General features: G+C 38.8%; 1 protein-coding gene across 1 annotated transcript in view; it reads left to right on the plus strand.

Annotated features, from left to right (window-relative positions):
• The first annotated feature begins 9,694 nt into the window (after window positions 1-9,694).
• Window positions 9,695-21,107, plus strand: part of LOC133564154 (GRIP and coiled-coil domain-containing protein 2) — a 64,321-nt gene continuing 52,908 nt past the window's right edge. The window contains 6 exon segments of the mRNA XM_061918295.1: window positions 9,695-9,887; window positions 14,874-14,936; window positions 15,024-15,108; window positions 15,182-15,261; window positions 15,335-15,439; window positions 17,340-17,823. Coding sequence (XP_061774279.1) covers window positions 9,882-9,887; window positions 14,874-14,936; window positions 15,024-15,108; window positions 15,182-15,261; window positions 15,335-15,439; window positions 17,340-17,823 — 823 coding nt within the window. The 5' untranslated portion in view covers window positions 9,695-9,881.

Consider the following 21,107-nt stretch of genomic DNA (forward strand, 5'->3'; position numbering starts at 1 on the left):
AAATGAAAATGGTGGGTGTGTTACCTCGGCGACGTCACATTCTGACGTCATCGCCTCCAGTGAGATAAAAAGAAAGGCGTTTAATCCGCCAAAATTCACCCATTTAGAGTTTGAAAATCGGTTAAAAAAATAGATGGTCTTTTTTCTGCACCATCAAGGTATATATTGACGCTTACATAGGTCTGCTGATAATGTTCCCCTTTAAGGGGGTTAAATTACATCTCAAGGAGGCAAAGGTGAGTGTTTTTACAACACTTTTGTTTGGAAGGGGGAATTGCAAACTTCCTGTTGATTTTTGCTGAAGGATGTCAATGTATGAAATTTAGGTCTAAGTGAGACCTACATAGAGGTTTTTCGTTTCATGTCGCTACAGGCAGTTTTGTCTGTGTTTTCTTCCTACAGGGCGCTATAGCGCAATTTTTAGTTTTGGTGTTAGGTTTTTGGATTAAATTGCAATGTTCACCAGTCCTGATGTGTGTGTCAAATTTGGTGAGTTTTGAAGCATGTTAAGGGGGGCAAATTACAGCTCAAAGCTGCGGAATAATAATAAAGAAAGAAAGAACGAAGAAAATGCTAGAAATTCAATAGGGTCCTCTGTCCCAAAGGGATATTCGGTCCCTAATAATTGGGAATGTCCGGCGGGCCAGACTTAAAAGCTTAACGGGCCGCATGTGGCCCCCGGGCCTAAATTTGCCCAGTATTGGTGTATTATTTACCAAGAGCCAAATGCTTCTATGTTGAAGCGCGAAGCTAAAATGTCATTAATGTAATGGCTTTTTGTTCATACCCGGCCATGAAAGGCAACCTTCCATGTTATGATACACAGGCTGTAATAACTCCAGTATTATCCAATCATTTAATAAGCCAGCATAATTACCAGCGGCTCACAACATCGTGGCATATCTTTCATCTTTGGAGGGTTTAAGCGGCGGCCATTATTTGGCCGACACACTCTCCCGGGGTCCAAAGTGAAAAGAACAATCGGGGGGCTCAGTTCCCACAATAACAGAGTGAAATGTCAAAGCCATATGTTAAAATGTCAGCTCCATTACCGCTGCTGCCAGTCTGCGGGGGGAAAAATGTCAGGGAGCAAACGAACGCAAGCGGCAGAGTCGGGAGGAAAAAAAGAACTGGAGGGATGAAATAAAAAGGTAAAAAAAAAAAAAAAAAAAAGGTATAAAAAAAGGTAAACATAGAGGAGGATAACAACAATAAGTACATAGGTTAGGTGTTTTGCGCGTAAGCCTATATAACTTTATTCTGTATTTAGTGTTGTCAATCAGCCTATCCCCAGGAAGTGGGAGGAGCCTGTCTTCAGGTGCATGTCTGAGGAAGTGGGAGGAGCCTGTCCTCAGGTGCATGTCTAAGGAGGTGGGAGGAGCCTGTCCTCAGGTGCATGTCTAAGGAGGTGGGAGGAACCCGCAGAACCCCGGAGAACTCACAGGGGAAAACATGCAAACTCCTAATACCATATAGTATTATATTAACATTAATATAAGACTGTATTAACATGATTTTGATATTATATTTATATTATATAGTATTATATTAACACAAATATAATACCGTATTAACATCAATGTAATATTATATTAATATTATATATTAATATACTAACATAAATATAATACTGTATTAACATGAATTTAATATTATATGAACATTATATAGTATTATACTAACATTAGTATAATACTGCATTAACATCAATTCAATATTATATCAACATTATATAGCATTATTTTAATATTAATATAATATTGCATTAACATGAATACAATATTATATTAACATTATATAGTATTACATTGACATTAATTTAATACTTTATTAACATTATATTGTATTATATTGACATTAATATAATACTGTATTACATTAATTTGATATTGTATTAACATTATATAGTATTATATCATTTAATATAATATTAACATTATATAGTGTTATATTAACATAAATATATTATTGTATTAACATTAATTGAATATTATATTAACATTATGTATTAATATACTAACATAAATATAATACTGTATTAACATGATTTTTTATATTATATGAACATTATATAGTATTATACTAACATTAGTATAATACTGTATTAACATCAATTTAATATTATATTAATATTATATAGCATTATACTAACATTTAAAAAATAATGCTGTATTAACATGAATTTAATATTATATTAACATTAAATAGCATTGTACTAACATTAATATAATATTTTAATATTAATATAATATTATATCAACATTATATAGTATTATATTGACATTAATTTAATACTGTATTAACATTATATAGTATTATATTGACATTAATATAATACTGTATTACATTAATTTCATATTGTATTAACATTATATAGTATTATATCATTTAATATAATATTAACATTATATAGTGTTATATTGACATAAATATAATACTGTATTAACATTAATTTAATATTATATTAACATTATATAGTATTTTATTACAATGAATATGATACTGTATTAACATGAACTTAATACTATATTTGCATTATATACTATTATATCACCATAATATAATGCTGTATTAACATTAATTTAATACTATATTAGCATTATATAGTATGTTATTAACATTAATTTAATGCTATCTTAACAATAATATAATACTATATCTACATTAAGTCTTTGAAAAAGGAGGAAATGATTTTTTTCAGAGCATCTTTCGCTACACTGGTCTCGCTGGGGTGTTTACAACCAAGGCCATTGCAGAGGGAGCCGAATTATAGATAAGGATTATTTTGGTTAGGGCGAGCAGACACATTCCAATAGTTTGTCGGTTGATCATTGATCAATTGATTATAATTTTGCCTTGCAGAGTAGAAAGCTTCTCAGAGATGTTATCCAATTTGCAATTCAATTCTGAGATCGCCAAAGTCTGAGTGTCCACAGCTGTGTCCAACCCATTCATTCATTTTCCAGACTATAAGGCGCACTTAAAATCCTTTTTTTCCCCTCAAAGCTCGACAGTGCGCCTTAAAACCTGGTGTGCCGAATGTACGGAATAATTCTGGTTTTGCTTACCGACCTCGAAGCTATTTTAGTAGTTCAGTCAAGACAAAGAAGCAAAGCAAGAGAGAGAGGAAATGTGTGGGAAGAGTCCACCTTTTTTTTTAGTTTATTATTTGTGTTTGTTTTGCCACGAGGCATTCATTAACCATTTCACCTTGGTTGGGCCAAATAGTCCTCCAGAGAGGCTTCAATCAGAGTCACATCATCACCCAAAGTCACCTTTGACTGATTGGAGTGCAGTGGAGTGGAGGGCCAGCAGGGGAGTGAAGTGGGTCAGGAGGGGATGACAAAGTCAGTCTTCCACACTCTCCAGTGAGACTAGCCAGTCAAAGCCAGATCCATCTTAACTTCCAAACCAGTCGTTTTTCCTCCTCTTCCACTCAAGTTCAAAAAAAGAGTGGAGCCGCAAAAACTTGGTAAAACTTTCATTTTCTCTCAATTTTACTGGAAAATGATTTTATTTAATTGTTGTTTTACCTGGCCTTTCTAGCTGATTGGGCAAAAAGGTAGTGTTTACCCCCAAAAATCGATATTATAACTTTGGATAGCTCACTCCCTCCAGTGGTGGTATTGCTATTGTTTGTCCTTACTCCTGTTTTGCAGAATACATTTTTAAACTTAAAGGCCTACTGAAACCTACTACTACTGACCACGCAGTCTGATAGTTTATATATCAATGATGAAATATTAACATTGCAACACATGCCAATACGGCCTTTTTAGTTTACTAAATAGCAATTTTAAATTTTGCGTCGAAATATCCTGCTGAAACGTCTCGGTATGATGATGCAAACGCGTGACGTCACGGATTGTAGAGGACATTTTGTTCCAGCATTGTTCCCAGCTATTAAGTCGTCTGTTTTCATCGTAAAATTCCCCAGTATTCTGGACATCTGTGTTGCCGAACCTTTTGCAATTTCTTCAATGAACAATGGAGACATCAAAGAAGAAAGCTGTAGGTGGGAAGCGGTGTATTGCGGCCAGCTTTAGCAACACAAACACAGCCGGTGTTTCATTGTTTACATTCCCGAAAGTTGATGGTCAAGCTCGGTTGGTGGAGTGGCCGTGTCATCAACTTGAGGGTTGCAGGTTCGATTCCCGCTTGTGCCATTCTAGTTACTGCCGTTGTGTCCTTGGGCAAGACACTTTACCCACCTGCTCCCAGTGCCACCCACACTGATTTAAATGTAACTTAGATATTGGGTGTCACTATGTAAAGCGCTTTGAGTCACTTGAGAAAAGCGCTATATAAATATAATTCACTTCACTTCACTACTATGGAACAGAGATGTCAAGCGAACACGGTTGGATTAGACCACACACACAAAGTACAGTGTATTATGCAGCAATCATTTCGAAAGATCATGTTTCGAAGAGGGTCCCTTGCGAAGGGCAGAGATGGGCATCGCCACCACCGGTCGACTGGTGCTGAAGAAATGTGCGGGGCCGACCTTCAGGTTGTACAGGTACGATCATATAATCTCACTAAAACACTAGTAACACAATAAGCAGATAAGGGATTTTCCAGAATTATCCTAGTAAATGTGTCTAATAATATCTGAATCGCTCCCATTGCCCTCTAGTCTTTTTTTTAAGTCTTTCACTCTCACTTTCCTCATCAACAAATCTTTCATCCTCGCTCAAATTAATGGGGAAATCGTCGCTTTCTCGGTCCGAATCGCTCTCGCTGCTGGTGGCCATGATTGTAAACAATGTTCAGATGTGAGGAGCCCCACAACCCGTGACATCACGCGCACATCGTGTGCTACTTCCGGTACAGGCAAGGCTTTTTTATTAGCGACCAAAAGTTGCAAACTCTATCGTCGATGTTCTCTACTAAATCCTTTCAGCAAAAATATGGCAATATCGCGAAATGATCAAGTATGACACATAGAATGGACCTGCTATCCCCGTTTAAATAAGAAAATCTCATTTCAGTGGGCCTTTGAATTCTAGTCACCCGAATCAAAGCAGAAGAGATATGGGAGAGGGGAGGGTAAGATTCCGCCTTTGTTGAGAGCCAGACGAACTAAATGGTAGACAATGCTGAATATAGCATTTAATACAGTAGGTGGTGTATAGGCTACATCCACTGTATCATACTGACAATTGTTTGTCCTCTCATGCACTGTAGTTTCTCTGAGTTTGGGCTCGGCAACCCAAAATGTTGAAAGAGCCATATTGGACCAAAAATACAACAACAACAAAAATGTCTGGAGGCGCAAAAAAAACAAACCTTATTTAAGTTTTATAATGAAGGCAACACATGATATAAGTGTCTATATCAGCCTACTATCAAAATGACTTTAAAAGTCTTATACAGTAAAAGTCCAGTCCATAGTGGATCTAACATAATAGTGAGAGTCCAGTCCATAGTGGATCTAACATAATAGTGAGAGTCCAGTCCATAGTGGATCTAACATAATAGTGTGAGAGTCCAGTCCATAGTGGATCTAACATAATAGTGAAAGTCCAGTCCATAGTGGATCTAACATAATAGTGTGAGAGTCCAGTCCATAGTGGCTCTAACATAATAGAGAGAGTCCAGTCCATAGTGGATCTAACATAATAGTGAAAGTCCAGTCCATAGTGGATCTAACATAATAGTGTGAGAGTCCAGTCCATAGTGGCTCTAACATAATAGAGAGAGTCAAGTCCATAGTGGATCTAACATAATAGTGAGAGTCCAGTCCATAGTGGATCTAACATAATATTGTGAGAGTCCAGTCCATAGTGGATCTAACATAATAGTGAGAGTCCAGTCCATAGTGGATGTAACATAATAGTGTGAGAGTGCAGTCCATAGTGGATCTAACATAATAGTGAGAGTCCAGTCCATAGTGGATCTAACATAATAGGGAGAGAGTCCAGTCCATAGTGGATCTAACATAACAGTGTGAGAGTCCAGTCCATAGCGGATCTAACATAATAGTGAGAGTCCAGTCCATAGTGGATCTAACATAATAGTGAGAGTCCAGTACATAGTGGATCTAACATAATAGTGAGAGTCCAGTCCATAGTGGATCTAACATAATAGTGAGAGTCCAGTCCATAGTGGATCTAACATAATAGTGTGAGTCCAGTCCATAGTGGATCTAACATAATAGTGTGAGTCCAGTCCATAGTGAATCCAACATAAAAGCGAGAGTCCAGTCCATAGTAGATCTAACATAATAGTGTGAGTCCAGTCCATAGTGGGGCCAGCAGGAGACCATTTCGAGTGTAGACAGTTCAGCAGCGTCCCCAACCAATGTACACTTCGGGTCCCGACTCTGGACAGCCAGCACTTCATCCGTGGCCACCGGACCTGTGTCGTCAACTGGTCTAAAAAGGGGGTCTATTTAAAGGCTAGAGTATACAAATGAGTTGAAACAATATTGAAACAAAAATATATATTTTTTTCATTTTGATGCATGTTTGAAAACGCTCCAGGGGGCCACAAATCTTCTGCCAGTCCAAACTTCTTCACCAGCTCTGGGCCGGTTCACAAAAGAGAGAAGACGAGAGCGCATTTCCGCCACAAGTCAACCAGGCCGTTTATCGTTTCCCCAAACGCCAGCCAGTGTCAGTCTTTACCACACAGCCGCCCCTGACTGACAACTTGGAGTCGGGGGAGAAACACGACAGCAAAATACTGCTGGATGCCCAGCGAGGAATCCAGGGCGGGGCTGTGATTGACGGCTCTGACCCGGGTGTAGGGGGGAAAGGCATGGCGACGGAGCTGGGAGTCAGCAGAGCATCGGCCCCTCTGCCCTGCACTGCATCCCAACCTTGTCAGGCTGAGAGGCGTCGGGCTAAACTCTCTCTGTCAGTTCTTCTATCATTGGTGTCAAAGCAGTCTCCATATTCAATAGAGGAAATTGGACCCTGCGTGACTTGAATACAAAGATGCACAGCGAGAGCTTTGCCCTTTTATTCCTTTCTTCCAGCAAGAAGCTTGAAGTCAGTAACAAGGTACAACAAGCCTACTATAACTCACTTCACGTCATTATTTCAAATAAATAAATAAGAACAATCAAGAAAATGTAAAAAAAAAAGAATGAAATAAGTGACTTCGGTTTTGTTATTATCTTGCATATTTCTGGAATGGTGGGTTAGGTTGTTTGGGGCTTGTTTTTGAATGTGTGGTTGCTGATTCAGGCTTCCTTTCTGTCCCCACAATGAAGCAAAATGTCAGTGCGCCTGTGAATGGTTTGTCCTTTTCCACACAATGTTTCCTCGTTATTGTGCCCCTGGTCCACTTGACATGCATCCAAAACACATTCACAGAAAAATATGTGAATATTTACACACTAATGGCAGCAGTTGCCATGCAAGGCTCTTACCAGATATATATATATATTTGTAGCTGAGATAGGCGCCAGTGCCCCCCGAGACCCCAAAAGGGAATAAGCGGTAGAAAATGGATGGATGGATATATATATATATATATATATATATATATATATATATATATATATATATATATATATATATATATATATATATATATATATATATATATATATATATATATATATATGTATATATAGTCTAACGTGTATTCCGCTGTTCCCCAGTACTGAGCACTGTATAACGGATAAACCACAGAAATCTCGACTATATATACATATATATATATATATATATATATATATATATATATATACATATATATAAATATATATATATATATATATATATATATATATATATATATATATAGTCGAGATTTCTGTGGTTTATCCGGAAATCTCGACTATATATACATATATATATATATATATATATATATATATATATATATATATACATATATATATATATATATAGTCGAGATTTCTGTGGTTTATCCGGTACTGAGCACTGTATAACGGATAAACCACAGAAATCTCGACTATATATATATATATATATATATATATATATATATATATATATATATATATAATCTATAATATATATATAATTATATATATATATATATATAATCTCGACTATATATATATATATATATATATATATATATATATATATATATATATATATATATATATATATATATCTTGATTGGATTATCCAGAGAATAGTGCTCGATACCGTGGTAGAGCGCAATATGTAGGTGTGGGAAAAAAATCACAAGACTACTTCATCTCTACAGATCTGTTTCATGAGGGGTCCCCTCAATCATCAGGAGATTTTCATGGAAGCATTCACATACAATGGTTTATATAGTGCTCTATATAAACCATTGTATGTGAATGCTTCCATTAAAATCTCCTGATGATTGAGGGAACCCCTCATGAAACAGATCTGTAGAGATGAAGTAGTCTTGTGATTTTTTTCCCACACCTACATATATATATATATATATATATATATATATATATATATATATATATATATATATATATAGTCGAGATTTCTGTGGTTTATCCGTTATACAGTGCTCAGTACCGGGGAAGAGCGGAATACACGTTAGGTCAGGAAAAACACACATCATCCCTACAAGCCTGTTTCGTAGATTTCCTTGCCTTAAAAATCCCTTGAAGAGCAAGGAAACCTGCGAAACAGCCTTGTAGGGATGTTATAGCCTCTGTATTTTTTCCTGATCTAACGTATATATATATATATATATATATATATATATATATACATATATTATATAGATTATATATACATATTTTAAGTTTATTTATATATAATATAAATCAACTTAAAAAAAAAGCCCAATAGTTGGCCAGATATTACATTTTATTGTCAGAATATCATACAGGAACAAGAACACGGACGAAGTGGCTGTGTAGAGGGACGTCTGGGCTTCTCTACTTAGGCTGCTGCCCCCGCGACCCGACCTCGAATAAGCGGAAGAAAATGGATGGATGGAATATCATACAGGAACATTTAATAATGTTTTACTTGAATGCACGTCATTTACTTGCTCAAAAGTATGGCAACAGTTTTATATAACCTACCATGGTTTATTTTGAAGTGAAACGTGCCATGGAGGACACCAGTCAGTCTCCTAACTCGTTGTGACGTGTGCGTTGATCAATTGTGTGATTAATCTGCATAAATACATGATAAAAAGCAATCTTTTTTTATGATTCATCACATGCCTTGATTGCTATTTTTTGACAAATTGCTGGCAAATTTCTTTCCTCTGTTATTGTTTAAGTTCATAAAACGTAATAATGACATTCGAATGTTTTTCATTTGCAGATACCGGAAGCTTTCATTTTCAAAGTAAAAGAGAGGATACATCGGTACCCGTGTGTCTGGCTAAAATGTATCCCAAGGCAGACATTTTTTTAGACATGGCCCAACAAGATGTCAGTCCTCGTTGTGCCATATATAAAATCCTTTCCACCCCAAAAACATTCAGAGTCATGGACACCGTAGTATTTATCCCTGCTTTTATTTTGAAAATAAAACCCCTGGCGTCTGTAAATTGAAAAAAAAAAAAACATCCGTTTTCCGTTTCTATTTACTGGAGATTTTTTTATATATATAAAATTAAAATAAAACTATTTTTGATGTAATTATTTCTCTTTGACACGGAAAAAATATGTTTTCTATTTCCATTTAAAATACAACGACCAAAACATACAGGGTCAACAGACGCGCCTTTAAAAATCCTGTTCAGGGTATAACGTGGACGTGCTGACGTCACGTATGCGGAAGTAATCGGCTAACCATGTAGCATTACCCAAAAGCAAAATAGAGACAATAAATCTGCCAACAATTCGACTTTATTGCATTATTACATATTTAATTCGACCCAGTGGCTCTTTGTCGATCTCTTTTTTGCCAGCACGAGGATTTAGAGGCTCCCAAACAATTAAAATGGAGGTAAGTAATGTCTTTCTGGTAGTGTTTTTAACATCAATGTGACGAAGAAGTTGGTCATTTTGCATTGGACTGAAACTAAAATGACTTGCAATTTTATTCCATTTGTAACAAATATGTCATTTTGAAGTTTTTCATGGAGTTCCAACATTACGCAGTGCTTTCTGACACTTTCAAAACTGGTGGAGCTAAAGCAATAAGTGCCTGAAGAAAGGTGCACCTCATTTATTTTGGCTTTTTTATTTGTGTGAAATGAGTTGGACAAGCGGTAGGAAATGGATGGATGGTTGGAGTTGTATACTATCTACACAGGTTGAATGGTTGAATATTCTAGTTTCTTCAAAATAGCCACCCTTTGCGCTGATTACTGCTCTGCACACTCTTGGCATTCTCTCCATGAGCTTCAAGAGGTAGTCACCTAAAATGTTTTTCACTTCACAAGTTTGCCTTTATCAATCAAGCAATCAATGTTTATTTATATAGCCCCAAATCACAAATGTCTCAAATGACTGCACAAATCATTACGACTACGACATCCTCGGAAGAACCCACAAAAGGGCAAGGAAAACTCACACCCAGTGGGCAGGGAGAATTCACATCCAGTGGGACGCCAGTGACAATGCTGACTATGAGAAACCTTGGAGAGGACTTCAGATGTGGCCAACCCCCCCCCCCTAGGGGACGGAAAGCAATGGATGTCGAGCGGGTCTAACATGATACTGTGAAAGTTCAATCCATAGTGGCTCCAACACAGCCGCGAGAGTTTATCAGGGTTGATTAGTGGAATTTCTTGCTTTATGAATGGGGTTGGGACCACGAATGAGAAGGTGTGTCCCCCCCTCCGGAGGGGGTCCGGTCCGATGACCATGGATGAAGTACTGGCTGTCCAGAGTCGAGACCCAGGATGGACCGCTCGTCGGGACCCAGGATTGACCGTTCGCCTGTATCGGTTGGGGACATCTCTACGCTGCTGATCCGCCTCCGCTTGAGATGGTCTCCTGTGGACGGGACTCTCGCTGCTGTCTTGGATCCGCTTGAACTGAACTCTCGCGGCTGTGTTGGAGCCACTATGGATTGAACTTTCACAGTATCATGTTAGACCCGCTCGACATCCATTGCTTTCGGTCCCCTAGAGGGGGGGGGGGGGTTGCCCACATCTGAGGTCCTCTCCAAGGTTTCTCATAGTCAGCATTGTCACTGGCGTCCCACTGGATGTGAATTCTCCCTGCCCACTGGGTGTGAGTTTTCCTTGCCCTTTTGTGGGTTCTTCCGAGGATGTTGTAGTCGTAATGATTTGTGCAGTCCTTTGAGACATTTGTGATTTGGGGCTATATAAATAAACATTGATTGATTGTGTCCTAATGTTTGGCTTGTAATGTACATTTATTGACAGCAAACGCTAACTATCCAACTCGCTATCATTAACTAACAACGCCCAACGCTAATGCGTACCTTTTGTAGTCACTTCAATACGTTCTAGAAGCCGTAAGAAGCTTGGGAAAGTTAGCGCCCTCTAGGCTTCTGTGTAAGTCAATCAATCAATCATCCATCCATCCATTTTCTACCGCTTATTCCCTTTGGGGTGGCGGAGGGCGCTGGTGCCTATCTTAGCTACAATCGGGCGGAAGGCGGGGTACATCCTGGACAAGTCGCCACCTCATCACATTGCCCACACAGATAGACAGACAACATTCACACTCACATTCACACACTAGGGCCAATTTAGTGTTGCCAATCAACCTATCCCCAGGTGCATGTCTTTGGAGGTGAGAGGAAGCCGGAGTACCCGGAGGGAACCCACGCATTCACGGGGAGAACATGCAAACTCCACACAGAAAGATCCCGAGCCCGGGATTGAACCCCAGACTACTCAGGACCTTCGAATTGTGAGGCAAACGCAGTAACCCCTCTGACACCGTGAAGCCCCTTTTTTTTTGCACATTCGCGCATTCACACACACATTCACACACTGACAGTGGGAACGGCCACCCAAGGCGCTCGCCAGGACCCATCAGGAGCAAGGGTGAAGTGTCTTGCCCAAGGACACAACGGACATGACTAGGATGGTAGAAGGTGGGGATTGAACCAGTAACCCTCAGGTTGCAGGCACAGCCACTCTACCAACTTCGCCACGCCGCCCCCCGTCAATCAATCAATGTTTATTTATATAGCCCTAAATCACAAGTGTCTCAAAGGGCTGCACAAGCCACAACGACATCCTCGGTTCAGAGCTTACATAAGGGCAAGGAAAAACTCACAACCAGTCAATGTGAATGACTATGAGAAACCTTGGAGAGGACCGCAGATATGGGTGACCCCCCCCCCACCCCCCCGCCCACCTCCCCCGTTCTCCCCCTCTAGGGGAGAACTGAAGCAATGGACGTTGAGTGTGAAAGTCCAGTACATAGTGGATCCAACATAATAGTGAGAGTCCAGTCCATAGTGGATCCAACATAATAGTGAGAGTCCAGTCCATAGTGGATCTAACATAATAGTGCAGGGGTAGGGAACCTATGGCTCTAGAGCCAGATGTGGCTCTTTTGATGACTGCATCTGGCTCTCAGATAAATCTGAGCTGACATTGCTTAACACGATAAGTAATGAATAATTCCGCTGGTAATCACAGTGTCAAAAATAACGTTCAAAATATAAAACATTCTCATGCATTTTCATCCATCCATCCGGTTTCTACCGCACCTGTTCAAGAACTCACATTAATGGTAAAAAGTGTTTTATTTATTGTTGGTTAGCCTCAGAATAACAATGTTATTAAAAATATTAAGAGACTTATTATACTCCAAAAATGTTGGTCTTTCTTAAAAATGCACGCATATAGTTGTATTCAGTGTTAAAAAAAATGTATTATATGGCTCTCACGGAAATACTTTTAAAAATATTTGGCTTGTATGGCTCTCTCAGCCAAAAAGGTTCCCGGCCCCTGTAATAGTGAGAGTCCAGTCCATAGTGGATTTAACATAATAGTGAGAGTCCAGTCCATAGTGGATCTAACATAACAGTGTGAGTCCAGTCCATAGTGGATCTAACATAATAGTGAGAGTCCAGTCCATAGTGGATCTAATATAATAGTGAGAGTCCAGTCCATAGTGGATCCAACATAATAGTGAGAGTCCAGTCCATAGTGGATCTAACATAATAGTGAGAGTCCAGTCCATAGTGGATCTAACATAATAGTGAGAGTCCAGTCCATTGTGGATCTAACATAATAGTGAGAGTCCAGTCCATAGTGGATCTAACATAATAGTGAGAGTCCAGTCCATAGTGGATCTAACATAATAGTGAGAGTCCAGTCCATTGTGGATCTAACATAATAGTGAGAGTCCAGTCCATAGTGGATCTAACATAATAGTGGGAGTCCAGTCCATAGTGAATCTAACATAATAGTGAGAGTCCAGTCCATAGTGGATCTAACATACTAGTGTGAGAGTCCAGTCCATAGTGGATCTAACATAATAGTGAGAGTCCAGTCCATAGTGGATTTAACATAATAGTGAGAGTCCAGTCCATAGTGGATTTAACATAATAGTGAGAGTCCAGTCCATAGTGGATCCAACATAATTGTGTGAGAGTCCAGTCCATTGTGGATCTAACATAATAGTGAGAGTCCAGTCCATAGTGGATCTAACATAATAGTGAGAGTCCAGTCCATAGTGGATCTAACATAATAGTGAGAGTCCAGTCCATTGTGGATCTAACATAATAGTGAGAGTCCAGTCCATAGTGGATCTAACATAATAGTGGGAGTCCAGTCCATAGTGAATCTAACATAATAGTGAGAGTCCAGTCCATAGTGGATCTAACATACTAGTGTGAGAGTCCAGTCCATAGTGGATCTAACATAATAGTGAGAGTCCAGTCCATAGTGGATTTAACATAATAGTGAGAGTCCAGTCCATAGTGGATTTAACATAATAGTGAGAGTCCAGTCCATAGTGGATCCAACATAATTGTGTGAGAGTCCAGTCCATTGTGGGGCCGGCAGGAGACCATCCCGAGCGGAGACGGGTCAGCAGCGCAGAGATGCCCCCAACCGATGCACACGCAAGCGGTCCACCCCCAGAGTAGAAAAGAAAAGAAACGGCAGATCAACAGGTCTATAAAGGGTGGTCTATTTAAAGGCTAGAGCAGTGGTTCTTAACCTTGTTAGAGGTACCGAACCCCACCAGTTTCATATGCACATTAACACAACCTTTCTTTAGGGAAAAATAAAATGTTTTTTTTTTTTCAAAATCAAGACAAAGTAGATGTTTTTGGAAACATTTTAGTATGGGAAACATATTCTAAGTAACAAAGACTTAGTTTAGAGTTATTTGGACACTAGGGGAACATATTCTAAGTAATAAAGACTTATTTGTTCAGGGTTAGGGTCAGGGTTAGAGGGTCAGGGTTCTATTAAGGCCATGCCGAATAAGGCATTAATACGTACTTAATAATGACTAGTTAAGAGCCAATATGTTACTAATTTGCATGTTAATAAGCAACTAATTAATGGTGAATATGTTCCCCATACTAAAGCGTTAGCATGTTTTTTTTACTGGTGCCCAAAATGAACCGTGCATGAACATCACCTTGTTCGAACAACAAAACCAACAGTGCATGAACTCACAACAAATTACACACCTGTAAATCAGTCTGACTTCTGCTGTTGCCGTATCCGTAATACGCCGATAGGGAGAAGTTTTTATTTACACGATGAGTCTGGTGTGTTTTGACTTCCGCCGAACCCTTGAGCCCGACTCACCGAACCCCTAATGTTCGCTCAAACCCAGGTTGACAACCACTGGACTAGAGTATACAAATGAGCTATAAGATGGAACTTAAATGTTTCTACTGAGTAATCAAATGTTGCTACCAGCTCCTTTAATATCCTAATCCTGGCGCATGTGTCATTTTCTATAATTACATAACTTTGTTTATTACACATTGCTTTGATAGTTACTGTACTTTGTTTGTGACGCATTGCTTTCACAGGATCCTGCTAACACAGGAGCGGAGTCTGTGGCTTCACCACCAGCTGGTGCGCCCAAATCAAAGGTACTACCCACTTATTGGAATGTTTATGAAAAAGGGCGGTTTTGAGTGTAGGTATCATCAGCACAGTGACACCAATTCTTTCAACAGCTGGATGCTCTGTCCAAAGAGGATCTCATCAAGTTTACCAAAAAGCAAATGGCTGCTTTCCAAAAGATGAAGAGCAGATGTGCAGGTGACGAGATGATTATTTTAGGACTGAGGTTGCGCTGTGGTGTATATATAAATATGTTTATGTGCCATTTCAGATTTGGAGAAGGAAGTGGAGACGTTCAAAGAGCCTTGCAAAAACCCTAACTGCAGTTCAGATGACTCCTCGTTGATAGAGGTTGAAATGTTGTGTAGCAAACAGTCTTAGCAATGTGTTTTTGGTAATATGTCATTTGTTTGTGGTGTGACAGGAGCTGACAGAGAGGATGGATGCATTATTGTTGGAGAAGGCAGAAACACAGCAAAGACTTGCGTTGTCTCAAAAAGAACTGGAGAGGATCAAACAATTAGCCAAGGTGAACTGAAAAATCCAAGTGATGTGTCATTTTTTTATATATTTACTAAGGGTGTCAAAAAAAATAGGTTTTCAGATTAATCGGGATTCTTATTTCTATCGATTTAAAAGTATCACAAATCTTTATTTATTTATGTATTTATTTATTTTATCTGTCCTGTCCAGCCAATCAGACAAATCATATTGTTGATGGTGTCGAACTCAAGGCCTGAGGGCCAATTCTGGCCTGCCACTTCTTTTTATTTGGCCCATTGAAAGCCTGGAAATAATATTTATCCATGAAGTACTGTAATTTTTCTGACTAAATGTGTTATTTCTTTCTATTTTCTCCATAAACGGCGGTTTAGCTCGGTTGGTAGAGTGGCCGTGTCAGCAACTTGAGGGTTGCAGGTTCGATTCCCGCTTCCGCCATCCTAGTCACTGCCGTTGTGTCCTTGGGCAAGACACTTTACCCACCTGCTCCCAGTGCCACCCACACTGCTTTAAATGTAACTTAGATATTGGGTTTCACCATGTAAAGCGCTTTGAGTCACTAGAGAAAAAGCGCTATATAAATATAATTCACTTCACTTCACTTCATGTAATCGCAAATGATGTTAACTTTAAATATTGTCGCTACTACATTGGATCCACTTTGGACTGGAGTCACACCATTATGTTAGATCCACTATGGATTGGGTGCCCACCTGATGACCCCAATGAAGCTGACAACCATTACCCTTCCTCCTCTCTGCCCCCCATCTTGCAATCCCACCCAACCAGGTCTAACACCACAACCGCTCTGAGGCAGCGCTGAAGGAGGTAGCCTATTATTTCCACTCTACTCAGGTTATCTTGTATCATGGGATTGTTCTATCTAGTCCTAAAATTGAACGGACTTTCACAATATCATGTTACACCCGCTCGATATCCATTGCTTTCGGTCCCTTGAAGGGGGGGGGGGGGGTGCCCACATTTGCGGTCCTCTCCAAGGTTTCTCATAGTCATCATTGTCACTGTCACCGACGTCCCACTCGGTGTGAGTTTTTCCTTGCCCTCATGTGGGCTCCGTACCGAGGATGTCGTTGTGGTTTGTGCAGCCCTTTGAGACACTTGTGATTTATTTATATAGATAAACATTGATTGATTGATTGTTTAATGATGCAAAATATATTATCAAACATTCCAATAATTAAAAAAAATAAGAAATAGATACTAATTATAATGATTTCAAAGCAAGTTATCCATCAAGAAGTGTGATGTAAAAGTAGCAATAGATTTCATGGTAACATTGTGAAATTTACTGTAGATTTTACAGCATTTTTCTTGCAATTAAAAAAATAACGGTACTTTTTTACTGTAATAAACTGTGGTGCCGTTTTGGCATTTACACTAGTATACCAAAAAATGTACAGTTGTCGATTTACAGTATAAAAAAAAAATGTCAGCTCAGGTGCCACAATTTTACTGTAAAATTGCATTTTTTTTATTCACAGTAAAAATAAACAAATATAAATTTTTGCATTAAAATTTGTCCCCCCTCCCGTAGCTTCTGAATCGTAATTGTAATCGAATTGTGAGGTGATTAAATTTTCCCACCTCTACTATGTACAGTTCATACAATACATTGCTTCTATTTGTATTGTTGTAAAAACAAAACAAAAACAAAACGTAATTTTTAAGGTGTGGGTGGCTTTTATTTTGCAGTGACAGTGCACCACAATCAATTACTTTTTCACAATTGATAGGAAACATGTAACTATGCAAATTCAACAATGTCATCTGAACGAGGGGTGAAACAAAATATTCACCTCTCGATATAATACGAAAAATGTCACAACGCTTACTTGAAAAAACAAAAAATAGTTTAATGAATTTTCTGTGAGAAGTAATTTGACTGCAAAAACTTTATTCCCGTGCAGGATGATGTCGCAGAACTCGGCCATGTGATCGAAGACCACCAACGGACCATCGACGCCCTAAAGATCAGCGTTAAGGAATCCGACAGTCGGCGGCAAGAAGAAGTGGTACATTTCCAGAAATTGCTGAAAGAGCGAGAAGACCGTGACAGGGAGAGAGACAGTGAATTAGAGAAACAGCACCTTTTTGAGGAAGCCGGCGTCAGTGGTGTAAACGAAAGTTCCCTAAAAGTTCAGCTTCAAACTCTTCAAGCTGAACTCGAAGCCATCCAAGAGAGAAGCTCGAAGGAGATCGCCGCGCTGCAAGAGAGTCACCAGTCCGAGCTGACTGAAGCCCAGCAGGAGGTGGAGAACCTGAAGGAAGAGTTGGCCCAGAGGAGCATCCAGCACGAGGTGGAACTCAGGGCTCTCGAGGAGGAATGTGAGGTGGAGAAGGAGCGTCTTCTGCTGCTCCAGGAGGAGCTGACTGAGCAGCTGGCTCTCAAAGGTAGGAATGACCTGCCTGTCAATTGAAAATGTGGAAATATACTTTTGTGTTTCGGTCATTGGTCTTTTCGCTAAAAAAACCCTATGTGGAAATGAGGGGGGATATTAAAGTGAGTGTGCTGTTAAGATGGAAATATACATCTTTGTCATACACACAGTGTTACGTTTAGGAACTATTTAACATGGGAAACATTTTTGTTAAAATATTTTTCATATTTGATTATTTCGCAAAAAATCTATGTTTTAATCTACACTTTATGATAATATAAATACATTTAATGAAGTCAAATACAAATAAGGCAACTAGAGAAGTATCCCACACTTCTCTTTTGTATAAATCTGTACAGCCGATATGGGCATCTACGTCAGTCTGAGAAGATGGACAGGACCAAACATAATTAAATAAATAAAAATGTTTTAATCTTTTTTAAATGGGAACTGCACTTTTTTAAAATTTGGCCTATTGTTCACAATCGTTATGAGACAGGAATGTGCATTCTAACATAGAAATCGGCTTGTTCTCAACAATGCAGCTAATATGAGCAATTTATTCTACCTCTAAATCACTTTAAAAATGCATTTAAAAACCGTCAACAATGCGTCATTTACATTCTGTAACCCTTATAGCAGGGGTCGGGAACCTTTTTGGCTGAGAGAGCCCTGAAAGCCAAATATTTTAAAATGCATTTCTGTGAGAGCCATATCATATTTTTTAACACTGAATAGAACAGAATAGAATAGAATAAAATAGACTTTATTGTCATTATATTTCCATATAACGAGATTAAAGACTCCATCTTAAGGTGCGGTTGTGGGATCAAATATGGGGTAAAATAAATAACACAAGAGGTAATAAAGGAAAAACTAACAATTGAAATAAACAGACTACTATCTATTAAAAATAACAAGTAATCCTGTACAATATAAAAAACACTATAGAAATACAAAATACTGTACAATATACAGAACAAGACTAGAGTACCAAAGTAATAATACAACTAAATGCATGCATTTTTTTAAGTAAGACCAACATTTTTAGAGTATAATAAGTCTCAAATTTTTTTTTTAATAACATTGTTCTTGCTTGAACAGGTGCGGTGGAAAACGGATGAGAATATTTTATATTTTGAACGTTATTTTGAACATCGTGATTACCAGCGGAATTATTCATTACTTATCGTGTTAAGCAATGTCAGCTAAGGTTTATCTGAGAGCCAGATGCTGTCATCAAAAGAGCCACATCTGGCTCTAGAGCCATAGGTTCCTTACCCCTGCCTTATAGTAACCAAGCAGTAGCGACATTGTTATTGTTGGAACAAACGCTGAGGAACTCTTATTCTATCACTGTAACACATCGGCGTATTAGCTGTAAAAGCTAACAACGGAAAGAGATAAGCTGGCTTCTACGTCAACATGAGACGCATTTGAGTTTGTAATGCACAACACTGCGATGGAACACCAATTTTGAATGAATGGGTGTTCATTGAATTATATTACAGTATCTGTTAAGTCTTAGCCCACATTTCATGTTTTGTTTGTACACAGCTAGCTCGATAGTGTACACTAGGAGTGTCAAAGTCAAGGCCAGCGGGCCAGATCCAGCCCGCAAATTAATTATCTACGGCACCCGGTATTTGACTAGTATTAGAACCGGCCCGCAGGCCACAGTCACCTGCTGCTGTTGTGCACACACCAATACTCCACCAGTGTTGGCGCTGGGAATTTTCAAAAATGGGGTCAATCAAGTCATAAAAATGGGGTCCCCCGTTTTGAAAAGAAATGATAGATTTATGTGTGAGGTTCAAACACTGATGACATCTATTAAACAGACAAAGAAGCAGGGAATTCAACGGAGACATAATTAAATTTGGCTCAATGAGGAGAAAAGCGTAAACCTGCCCCCTTGTACAGTGTCCCACCACGCTCTGACGAAAGATTGTACGCCTCCTCTTTTATTTGGGCTTTCCCTGATTACATGGCAACAGCTGTTTCTAAAGGAAGGGAGTCGTAAACGGCCGCTGCCTTTGGTCACAAAACAGTTTAAATAAAAGGTGCCTGGAAGGGGGGTCAGGTCCTGCTTCCTCTTTGCTTTGTGCGTCTCGGGTCAAGACAAAATATTCCTGTGGATTACAATACATAAAAGAAACCGACACCTTCATGTCACGTCCCATCCTACACAGTGGAGTTTTACAAGCCTTTTGATTGGTTAGATCAAAGACAGCTTTTGTCTGCTCGCCGGGAACTCATTGAAACACAACGTTTTGTGATAACTTAGATACAATTATTCTGACAGTATGCATTATCCTGTTATATCTAACATTCTATTTTGTGTTTTGGAAAAAGGTTGTCAACGTTACTTCATTCATTAAAACAAATATTACAAAAGAAAACAGTTTGTTATGCATATGTAAATTTATACAGTTATAAACTTTCAGTCACTTTCTTCTTTCCTTCATGGATCTAAACTTTACCGCTGACTGTATTTTTTTCTATATTTTTATAAATATTTGGCCAAAGCAAGACAAAGAAAACAATCTGAAGTTGTCTTTATTTTTTAGTTTTAATGCCATGATTTTAATCGTCCGGCCCGCGTGTGTACAGATTTTCATCCATGCGGCCCCTGAGCTAAAATGACTTTGACACACCCCTGAAGTACAGAGTCCTGAAGCTCTCTGGCAAGCTGTTCCCCGGTTGGGGGCCATAGTGGCTAAATGCCGCCTCACCTGGGGTCTTTGTTCTGGTATTTGGTAAAGATAAAAGGTTAGTGCCAGAGGTTCTCTGGATACGGTAAGAGCAGGTCAGCTAGATAAAAGGCGCAGGGCCATTAAGACATTTAAAAACTAATAATAGAACTTTAAAATCGACCCTGATGCAGACAGGGAGCCATGGCAGCGACTTTAAAACTGGTGTAATGTGCTCCTGCTCTCTGGGCCTTGTCAGCGTGTATGCAGCTGAGCTTTCTAATAATTGTGGAATTCTGATATTACTTTAGGGAAGGCCAGAGAGCAAGGCATCACAGTAGTCTAATCAACAAGAAATAAAAGCATGCATTAGCACCTCCGTGTGAAAAGGGCAGAATCTGGCTGTGTTCCTAAAATGATAAAAAACTATTTTTGTAATGTTTTTAATATGTAGGATAAAAGTAAAAAATAACGCCAAGATTTTTTATAGATTTTGTTGATTTAAAATTTTATAATTTTGGTAAATGTTTTGGGCTGCACGGTGATAGAGGGGTTTGTGCGTCTGCCTCACAATACGAAGGTCCTGACTAGTCCTGGGTTCAAT

The sequence above is a fragment of the Nerophis ophidion genome, linkage group LG13 (assembly GCF_033978795.1).
Source record: "Nerophis ophidion isolate RoL-2023_Sa linkage group LG13, RoL_Noph_v1.0, whole genome shotgun sequence".
Lineage (NCBI taxonomy): Eukaryota > Metazoa > Chordata > Actinopteri > Syngnathiformes > Syngnathidae > Nerophis > Nerophis ophidion.